The sequence below is a fragment of the Neopelma chrysocephalum genome, unplaced genomic scaffold (assembly GCF_003984885.1).
Source record: "Neopelma chrysocephalum unplaced genomic scaffold, ASM398488v2 Primary Assembly neopelma1_97, whole genome shotgun sequence".
Lineage (NCBI taxonomy): Eukaryota > Metazoa > Chordata > Aves > Passeriformes > Pipridae > Neopelma > Neopelma chrysocephalum.
The window spans coordinates 1-11,175 of NW_020897760.1; the positions used below are offsets into that span (position 1 = coordinate 1).

General features: G+C 44.9%; 1 protein-coding gene across 1 annotated transcript; it reads right to left on the reverse strand.

Moving 5' to 3' along the window:
• Positions 1-1,178: 1,178 nt before the first annotated feature.
• Positions 1,179-10,010, reverse strand: LOC113972863 (cytochrome P450 2J2). Its single transcript, XM_027694359.1, has 9 exons — positions 9,834-10,010; positions 8,114-8,276; positions 7,342-7,482; positions 5,231-5,391; positions 4,440-4,616; positions 3,741-3,882; positions 2,980-3,167; positions 1,903-2,041; positions 1,179-1,446 (listed from the first exon to the last, which is right to left on the reverse strand). Exons 1-9 carry the CDS (start codon positions 9,981-9,983, stop codon positions 1,268-1,270), a joined length of 1,440 nt encoding a protein of 479 aa, XP_027550160.1. The 5' UTR covers positions 9,984-10,010; the 3' UTR covers positions 1,179-1,267.
• Between the last annotated feature and the right edge of the window lie 1,165 nt (positions 10,011-11,175).

The window sequence follows — 11,175 nt, forward strand, 5'->3', positions numbered from 1 at the left end:
GTCCATCACCAAGGGGGCCATGTCCCAACCCACTTCCTCGGCCCCACACTGTGTCCATGTCCATCATGGCCATCACGGCCATAAACCTTTGCCACAAACAGAGGGGAAGTGTTGAACTCGAGACTTCTCACCACAAAACCACTTCCTTCCTGACAGCCAGCGGGGAGCTGCCACAGGACACGACCCTTCCAACACTCTCTGCTGCTTCTTCTTCTCTTGGGCTTTGGATAAATTGCTCCCAAGCAAGAGAGGGATTATTTTTTGCAACTTTTCTGTTTTTTATTTTATTAGCACAAACCTATTGCATTTCCATTACAATATCCCAATACTGTATTTTTATAATCATTCCAGGCCTGCTGGTTGCACAGCTCCTTGTGCCATCCCACTCAGGTTGGAATTTTGGTAGAAGGTTCTTCTCCCCTGTTGCTTCCTAATTAAAATTTCCATATTATCTATGAGATCCAGAAAAGGCATGCTGCTGCAGAGATCTCTGCTTAGATATTTCTAATCCCTGGAAGTGTTCAAGGCCAGGTTGGACTTGGAGTTGGGGCTTGGAGCAACCCTGGCCTAGTGGAAGGTGTCCCTGTCCATGGCAGGGGGGTGGAACAAGATGAGCTTTAAGGTCCCTTCTAAACAAAACCATTCTGTGATTTCCATCACAAAGCATCAATGTGGTGGTGCATGGAGTGTCCACCCCACTGAGCCCAAGCCCAATCCCACTCGAGGCTCAGGATTGTCAATGGCCACATTGAAGTACAAATTTGTGCTCAGGCATAAGCTCAGGCCTTGTATATCATGTCCAAGGCCAGCTGCTCTCCCTGCCGAGGGACGCTTCAGAAAACAGAGCCCTTGGCTATATGGGGTTCTGCAGCTTTGGGATTTAGTGGTTGCTAAATGGTCTCTGGGTGATGGGCATATCCCCTTATGGAGAAGTCAACACAAAACCATGTTTTTGCGGGTGGCATACACCTTCCTGTGAGTTGCTAATGGTGGAAATGAGGTAATAAGGCTTTTAAATTCATGCATTTTTTCAAACTGGTAGAGGGGAGGAGGAATGAAGGGAAGAAGCACAAGGGTTGTCTTTGTTGCAGTGCTCAGGATGTGGCCCTTCTGCCCTTTCCCTGACACCCACATGTTGGTGGGTGCTAGACCTCTATGGCCCATCACTGCAGCCCAAAATCTGTGGGGCAGATGGGTGAAGGGACACTCTCCAGTTTGTGGAGGGTCACGGGGCAGAAGAGGGTCACGGGGCAGCCCCACACCGGCCTCAGTCACGAGGCAACGCGCAGATCTGGAAGGGCTTGGGGCAGCGTGTGAGGCTGAGCGTGAAGGCGAAGGTCAGCGCGGTGTCTGCCGGCGCCTGGAAGGTGAACTTCTGCAGGAGGGCTACGAAGAAGATGAAGAGCTCAGTCCTGGCGAGCTGCTCCCCGGGGCAAGCCCTCTTGCCTGAAAAGGAGCAAAAAATAACTCAAAAGACTCGTGAGCGAGCTCCAGCCACCTCTGAGTCTCCTCTCGCCTGCGCTGCCTCGCACAGGCTGCTGCGGCTTTTCTTCCTGGAAAGGTTAGGTGGCAATGTTCACCCACACAATCTGCTCAAACCTTACCCAGAAGTTTACTGCTGAGCAAACTGCGGCTGCTCAGATAGAGAGGGGAAACGGTGAAAAAAACCCAGTTATGCAACTTGTGCAAGAGGAAAAAGGCTTATTTTCTTTATTCTGTAATAACAAAATTGATTTCCCTCCTGCTCCGAGCAGCCAGTATCAACAGTGACTGGGATTTTCACTGTGGGGATGGGCTGGAAGCTGGACAGGAGCAGCGCCCCCTACTCTATAAGCTGTATCTTGGGGGAAAAAAATAAAAACATTGCAAAAAGGAAAGCCACCTCCCCATCCATCATCCTACCTGCAGAGAAGGGCAGAAAAGCCTCCCGCCTCCTGTACTGGCCGTTTTCCAGGAAATGTTCAGGATTAAAGGTGTCTGGAGTCTCCCACACGTTTTTGTCGAACATTATCGAAGTCAGGCTGGTCATCAGAGTGGTGCCCTGCGAGAGGTGGGGAAAGCGGGCGATTACGTGGGGGAGAAGAGCCAAAGTGTTGTCAGACCGTGTTATTATTAGCTCTGTTCCACACACAGCGTAAACTACATTTTCTTAAGGGCAAAACGTGGTTTGGTTTTTTTTCCCCTAAGCTATGTAATTAAATGAGGATGAAAACCTACAGGATTGTTCACTTCTGTGTGTCTTTAAGTATCACCATAGTGTTGATCCACACCTTGAGCTGCTGTAACAGGTGATGTTACTATAAACCAACTTTGAATTGGTAACACTGCATTCCCATAGGAATTTTAAGCAATTAAATCAAATACTTTTCAATCAGTTTGTTTTATTATGCCTTAAAAAAACCCCAAACTTGATCTGGTTTATCTCCACATCCTCCATCAGCAAGAGAAATATTCTAATCAATGTGGAGGAAAACACCCAGATTTTTTATTTCTAATTTTCCCTGATGCAACCAGCCATATAGATTGAAGAGGCTAGTTGTATCTAACTCTGATATTTGCTTTCATAATTGCAGCACAGTGTGCGTGCAACAATACCCACTACCTGGCTTTAATCAAGTTCTATTTTTAATAGATGATTTTTAATATTCTGTGGAATTATCAAACCCAAACTATTTGCTTTCCAATGTTTCTTGGCCCTCTATTCCCATAAGGTGTGGAATATAAAATTACAAAATTTTAAGGGATAAATCTTTTAAAATTGGAAATTATGACCAACACCATAAGGATCTTACAATTCTCCTCTGTAAGGAATTGAGACCCATAACAGCCCCACACCCTCTATCAGGAGGGCTTGCATTTTCTATATAACAGTGATATCTCTGCAAGATCCTGCTGGTTGGTTCCCTTCCAGGTGAGATTTGGAATCTGGGCTGTGAAGACCCTTCTCTGGTAGGATGAAGGCTGGTGGACTGCACGCACTTTGGGCAGGTGGAAGCCGGCCAGGGTGGTGTCGCTGGTGGCCATCCTGGGCACCCCCAGTGGCACCACGTTGCCCATTCTCAGGACCTCGCTCAGCACCGCGCTGGTGTAGGGCATATTCTCCTTGTCGGCCATCGTGGGCTGGCGGGACTGGCCAAGAACCGTGTCGATTTCTAGCTGTACTTTCTCTGTGGAGAGCCAAAAACCAAAAACCTGTCTTCATAGAATCATAGAATTTTTAAGGTAAGAAAAACCCCTTAAGACCATCGGGTCAAACCATTAACCCAACACTGCCAGGCCACCACTAAACCATGTCCCCAAGCACCACATCCATACTCCTTTAGGAAGATTTCCAGGGGTGGTGATTCCATCACTTCCCTTTTCCAGCCTCTTCCAGGGCTTGACAACCCTATCAGTGAAAAAATTTTCTCTAATATCTAACCTAAACTTACCCTGGCACAACTTGAGGCTGTTTCCTCTTCTCCAATCACCTATTCCTTGGAAGAAGAGACTGATCCCCACCTGGTTACAACCTCCTTTCAGGGAGTTGTAGAGTATGAGAAAGTCTCCCCTGAGCCCCCTAAGCCTCCTTTTTTCCAGGCTAAACCCTCCCATCTCCCTCAGTCACTCCTTCAGAAAATTCCCAATAAGATACCTGGAGCACAGGCATATCCAACACATGGCAGAACTGGGATAACTCTGTTCCCTGAGTTTCACTTATCTAGTTTTGGGCTCAGCAAAGGACCCGTCTGTGGTCCTACCCTGGATATGGGGGTACGTGGCCATGTAGAGCACAGCCCAGCGGATGGCGGTCGCCGTTGTCTCAGTCCCAGTTAAGAACAGATCCAAGGTGGAGCACAACAGGTTTTCCTCATGGAAATATGAGCCGGTGTCACCTTTAAACTTAGGAGAAAAACGTGGCAATGAAAACTCTTATTAAGGAGGGGATGATGCTTTCAGAAACCTGATCCAGAACCACTCATATGTAACTTAAATCCTGCTGCTCCTTTATTATCTACCAGCCCTGGACTTGGAAATTTCTAGCTCTTACTTTCACTGAATTTTAAGCCCTATGGACTGTTTGGAAAGACACTCTGGATGATGTAGAGCAACTCTTGAATGCAGGTAGTGTTTTTAAATGTCAAGTTTCCCAATAGCAAACACAGGTCTGAAAGCTCTCATGTAAACCTGAACATGTTCCCTGAGAGTCCTCCTACACCATGTAACAGAGTGAAAAAGGGAAGAAGACAGGATGTAAATACTTTCAAATGAAAAAAACCAAAACTGTGTGTTTTCAAAGCGATCGGGCTCCTGCTGTTTCTAGAGTTTGACATGACAGAGGTAGGGAGGAGAAGGCATGAGGAGCATGAGCCATAAGCGCCCCTGACAAAACAGACTTGAGTCTTCTCTACTCATTCTATGGGTTAATCTTTCAGTGGTTTTAGGCATTTCCCTCCTACCTTTTCTATTTCCCTCAGGTAACAGTCAATATAATCTCCCGCCTCGGACTGGTCCAAATGCTCCTTGTGCTTTGCGATCACACCATTCACAAAATATCGAAGCTTCTCCCAGTGCCTGAAGATTTTCTTGAAGGGTCCTGGCAGCCAGCTCATGACCAAAGGAAAAGCGTTATACAACTGGTGAGAAATCAAACAGAGCAGAAGAGCATTTCTTGAGTTCAAAAAAAGCAGGCATCATAGTTGAGATTATAGGGCAATTTATTAACTCCACTTGCTGCCAGGAAAAAACGCCGGTTTTGCTACAAAGGTCCAATTTGTGCAAATTTACTTACACAAATGTAAACAAGTACAAACAAGATAAGAATGGCCCAGATGTTTTCTGCTGATAAAATTCTCTGATTGCACCAAATGTGAGGTGGCCACAGATGAGGTGGATGCAGATCAGCTCTTTAGTGCCCTCATGGAGGGGACAGAGATCAGACCTGACCCCTGGTATGTGGCCATGAAGAAACTACATTTACGTTGTTCTTTGGCTATGTAACACATAAGATTGGTTTTACAATCCTGTAGGGTTTTTTTCCCCATATGCCCAAGTTATTTTAACTTACTTCCTTGCTTTCCTGATAGATTTGTGTATGTTTCCAGTCTAATGTAGAACAATACTTTTGGAAATTTTTCTTATAACATGACTTTTTCTACAGGGAAAAGGGGATTATATCAGTGCCTTAGAAACTCCAGTTTCTGAGCTCTTACATGCAGCTGAAGCTAGAAAAACATCCAACTCTCTTTACCTGGCCCCAGAAACTTCCGATGAGTAGCAGTGTTTCAGCCAGCAAGTGCAGTAATTCCTGGAAACGGTTGTCATGGTAGTCGAAGCGGTTCCCAAAAGTTATGGAACAGATGATGTTTGAAACAGCACTATTAATTTTGTAGTGAGGGTCAAATGGTTGTCCTGGAGGAAATAAAATGAAAGGAATTGCCTGAAAGGAGGTTGTAGCCAGGTGGGGGTCGGGTTCTTCTTCCAGGTAGCACGTGATAGGACAAGAGGAAATGGCCTCAAGTTGTACAGGGAGATTTAGGTTGGATATTGGGGAAAATTTCCTCACTGAAAGGGTGGTCAGGCATAGAAATATGCTGTCCAGGGCACTGATGGAGTCGCCATTCATGGAAGTGTTTGAAAGGCTTGTGGATGTGGCACTTGGGACCTTGGTTTAGTGGTGAACACAACAGTGCTGGGTGGCTGAATGATCTTAAGGGCCTTTCCCTATCTAAATGGCTCTCTAATTCTAATAACAGCTTTTTTTTTCCTTTAAAGTCTCAGTCAAAACCACAACTCTACCACAGCTGTAAAGTTGGGGTGAGACCTCACCTACTTCTCACCCATGGTGATGCTAAAGGCTTCAGTTGGGTCTTGAGGTACCCACCAACCCCATCACTTCCACCATCCCATTGGAGGTTAGGCCTTGTGGGCCATGGTATCCTTTCCCCAAGGACATCCCCTCCTGTCTCCAACCCAGGCTGCTGGCAGACACTGACACTAGCCCAGAGCTGCCCAAGCAGGGTTTGAGACACCAGGGAAAACAACCAGAAGCATGGTTTGAAACCAGAGAAAACAATCAGAAGAATGCCATGCTATGGCTGTTGTGTTTGTATGCTGCAACACATTTGGTCCCTCAAAGCTTACCCCAGGGCAGGGAGCTCAGGACTAACCACACTGCAAAAATACCATTGCACTGGCCTTTAGTTGTCCACCACAAAGAAATCAAGTGAGGTGGGGGAGAGAGGGGAGAGTGTTGTAAGTCGCTGTGCCCACTGTAAACTCCAGCAACAGCTCATATGGCCCATAGACATGATGCACATTTACAAGAATAAAGTGTGGTGTGACTCGTCACATCTGCACTCCCTGGGAGGGCTGTTGAGCAGACACCATCATCTCCCAGGACACATTTCAGCAGCCCAGAGAGCTCCTTGCTGTGACATGAGAAACTAATCTCTCTAACAAACCCAGCCCAGCCTTGAGCTTCTGTCTCTACACCAGGGAGCATCACTTTGAAATGCAAGGCACTCTGCACAGGACTGCTGATCTCTCCACTCTTCGAGAAAGTAATTAAACTAGGCTGGTGCTCAGATATCAGAGTGATGGACATGATCATTATTTGTCATTGCTAATGGGAAGAAAGGTCCAAACCAGCAGCTTAATTAGTTTATTGATTAGGAATATAAAGGACTATAATCAATTGGCAACATGGAGTATTTGGCCTGTTCAGTGCAACAGCAATTAAAATGGAGCAAGTTTAGTATATAATTTCACAATTCCTATTTAGATCTTTCTTGTTTACTATATATAGCTCCATAGAATTAGCTCAACCCCATCTGCTTCTATTTAAAGCTGAAGTGCAACATCACCCATGTACCAACATACAAATTATTCTTACTAATATCCCTCTGGCAGTTTTTAAAAGCTGGACCATAAAAGAGCAAAACACACACTTCATCTTTGTGTGACACAAAAGGAAAGCCTGACTAAACAAGTTTTAAAATACTTTGCAAAACCAAGGACAAGCAGAGGTTAACTAAGCCTCTGAGTGGTAGTGCCTGATAGCAGGAGAGCTGCATTTATTCCTTCGCAGAATACAGGAGACACCTTCCTAGCCCTATAAACATGCATGTTTTAATAACCACCTACTATAATATTTGCTTGATATTAATAAGGAAGAACTGAAATAGGAGGCCTGAGGTCTAAAATAAGTACTAAAAGGCACAGTCTGGAAGAGTAAGATAGAGATTTGAGCTGTTGAAGAAATGTTTTGCATGTTCGGAGCTGTGCTGGGATAAGGGTTTTACTTCTCATTGTTCATTTAGCTGGAAGCTCTGAGCATGTTGCTGTACATTAACCCCCCACCTTTCTCCTCCTCGATTGTCTCCACAAGGTACCGGCTCTCCTCTTGCACTTTTTCCTCAAAATTTACGGCAAGGCTCTTCAATGTTGCTAAAACAAACTTTCTCTGTTGCCTCCATATGTGCCCGTTTGAAGATATGAGCCCTGTAGGTGGAAAAAGCAAGTGAACAAACCTCTCTCTGGGTCATGTGTGAGCATTAGGATTCAGAAACAGCCATTCATCGCAAACAAAAACCCCAAACCAAAGCAAACAAAGCCCATAGATATCAAAAAACTATGCCTTTGCCTGGGAATTAAAATTCAAGAGTAATTGGCTTATGCTAAAGATCTTTAGCTTTATGGATTTGCTTTAATCTGCTACTTTGTCACTTTGCGTGGGAAAAAAAGGTGTAAGCCAAAATACTATGAGCACTATCACGCTGCTGGCAGAGCTGCAGACAGGAGCACCACATCCCATCTCTGGAACTGTATGCAACTGAGGGAGAAAAAGTAAAGGAGAAATTAAAACCAAGGGGAAAACTCGTCAAATATATCGTTTGCTGGGCAGCTCAAATTTATTTCTCCTCTTTCATCAAGACCTGGCTTTGATCCTATCCTCATCCCTAAATCTCAGAGAGATTAAAACATACTTCTGGGAGGTTTTTAGTCTGAATTCAATTCTTGCCTTCCCCAGTGCAGTTCACGAGTGTTGAATTCAGCCTGTTCCTTTTACTCTAATTGTTATCATTCCAAATAGATAAAAGATTTGTCCCCAAATCCTGGTAGTTGTGCTTACCAAAGCCTTTGAATATTTCTTGGAGGAGTGGAATATTTGGTCGATCAGCAAATATTTCAGCCTGGTGGACAAGAGCTTCTCTCACCATCTGGTATCCGTTGACAACCACGAAAGTCAGACTTCCAAACTGCACACTGAAGATGTTCCCATACTGACCAGTGAGCTGAAAGAGAGATCATTGCCCTCTGAGATCAACAAGGTGGGGATTTTTGAAACTCATCTGGACAAGACCTTGAACAAAGGGATCTAACTTCAAATTTAATCCTTCTTGAAGCAAGGGGACTTAAGAAAAACCCAAATCCAAACCTGCATGTCCCATCCAATCTAAACTGTTCCGTGAAGGCTGGAGAAGGCCTAAAAAGAGCTGGAGAGCTGTAGTGTGGGAGAGATGGTTTGCTTATATTTGTTAGCAGGTGTGACCTAGGTCTTACCAGGTGTTTGCATCAATTTGACTTGTAAGAAGGACATGACTTGCTTTGTAACTGATGGGCATCTGCTCCATCCCTCTTCACAGAAAGAGTACAAAAGGTGGAAGCACCACCTGGGTCACCACACTCAGGCTCTTCCTGCTGAGGGCAAAGTAAAACAAATTATCTCTTTCATCAGCTTTGTGTTTAAAGTAGTGTGGCTTCTCCAGCTCTCCCACTTAGAAGGGAGCTCCAGCTGCTTATGGCTGGAAATGTACTTCTAATTTTAAGCCTGAATGCATTTATGTCCAAATTATAGCCATTTTCCTTGCATGGACTCTGCTGGCCTTAGTGCCTCCTTGCTGATGTATGAGGGCAAAGGACAGTCGCATCCTCTCTCTGCCAAGGAGCTCATCCTCTTCTCAGTGTCAGTCTACATGGAAAGGCACACACAGTCATCCTGAACTGCTGTGGTGACTCATGAAACCATCCTGGGACCAAATGGGTGTTTCAGTGACTGTGTGTGCACACATGAATGGGATTAATGTTCTTAATAATAATTGTGTGTATTGACAAAATATTCTGAGCTTGCTGCCTCAGCCTTCCCCAAGGGTACCCTCAGGGGACATCTGTGCTAGTAGTGTGTGAAAACCCAGGGTAGATAAGCTGGTGTCAGCCTGCTAAGTAAAAGGAAGAGATAAATAGTCACCAGAAAGGATATTTGCAGCCAGCAAGTCGGAACTTCTCCCACCTTTTCAGAGAGACATACTCAGCATGTATAAAATATCTCTCTTTCGTTGGCTTTGATGGGAGTCAAAGCTCTGGAAACCTTTCAAGAGCAATCACTGCCTCTTTCTGCAATACAGAAGAAGCCACAGGGCTGGTTAATTCAGGGTCTTAAATGTTTCTTTCAGATGTCATGGGGCAAATTGTTACCCTCTGAGCAAAGAAAATTTCCGGAGGTGATCCTCACAGTCCCAACAGTTCATTTCTCACACAGCACTCGCTGTCTGTCCCCCAGCCTGGCCCAGCCCTTCCTGGGTTCCAGAAGAAAATGGTCATGGTCAGATGGGAAGAAAGAGGAGGAACATGTAGGTCTTCCTCCATTATGGGTTTCATTTCCATTGAACCTTCCTACTCTCATGGAAGAGGAGGTGACAGTGAGAGATAAAACCAAGAAGGGTCATCTATCATACATGGTTATTATATAGGTAGTTCTTCAGAGGCTGCCTTTGCTTCTTCCCAGTTTGGTGACAAAAGTCATGGAAGAGGTAAGATATTGTTAGTAGGAGAAATGTCCATGGAGCTCTTACCTTCTGCAGGGCAAGATGGAGGGGCTGCTTGAAATCCACAAAGGTTCCTACGAGAGGAAAGAGCTGCGGCCCTGGAGGAAAATTCCTGGGTCGTCTCTTTTTCACAAGGTCAATAATCAAAAGAAACAAGAGCAGAAATACCAAAAGCATCCGACCGTTCAGCTTTTCCAAGAGAGAAACCAAATCAGACCAAAACTGAAGCTCCATCTTGGCTGATGAACTCACAGATTTTCATCCCAGGAAGGGATGCAATTCTGGTGTTACATTTGCTGAAACAGGAGTAAGAAAGGACTGGAAAGGAAACAAAACAAGCTAAGACGCTGGTAGCTTTCTGAGGACAGGACTTGCCATGGGCGAGCTGCTTTTCCATGTGCAGCTGCTGCCAGATGTCCTACTGAATAACTAACTGTGAACACTGGGACCTCCAAAACCAACCCCAAGACCTCAAAACATTTGGCCAACCAAAAGCAATCTTGCAAATCTTTAGCTTTACATTTCTGTCAACTCCCTAATTTTCTTATAGAAGAGCATTCCTCCGTTTTGCCCTGGACAAGGGGCTCCTTTATACAGACACCTAGCTGGGATTATCAACATGGCAAACATTTGAGGTAAGGTGAAAGCAGCTTACTTGGCTAATTACATATGGTGGGCGTTGCATAGCTTCAGAAATGGTGAGGCATCTGAGGTGATGGACACCATACAAGTGGCTAAGAGGCTGATCCTATTAAGTGCTAAGCACCCTCTGCAAAGAGCTGGATGCCATCAGTGCCCACCAAAGCCTTCTCAGCTTTGTCACAGCCATCAAGTGAGGTTCAGACAAGGGAAGCACGGCGGGAGCCCAGGGCTCTTCCAGCCACTTAAATGAGAGCTAAAGGAGCTTTATTTTGAGAGTGAGAAGACAGACTCATGCATTTGCCATGAGATTGCAACTTATGCATTTAAATCTTCTGGGTTTTCTGAAAATCTCCTTTGAATTAAGCTTCACGCTGTCCTGGGGGAAGGCTGCAGAGCACTGACGTTGACCTCTGTGACTGGAAAGCAGCCTCATGTCACCTGCTAATACTTTAGCTACAACTTGTTTCCAGCTCCTTTTTTTTCCTTTTTTTTTTCTTTTTCTTTTAATAAATTTACTTGCAAACAATCTAAATTTATACCAAAGCAAAGCTGTCAGTAACGAGTTTTCAAATTATTTGCCTAGAAGTTACAGTGAGGAGTTCAGAAGGATAGTAAATTTTTCTTGGCATAGAATCCCAGAATGGTTTGGGTTGAAGGGAACTTGAGGACCATCTAATTCCCACCCCTGCCATGGGCAGGGAAGCTATGTCTTCAGTATTTTTCAGAA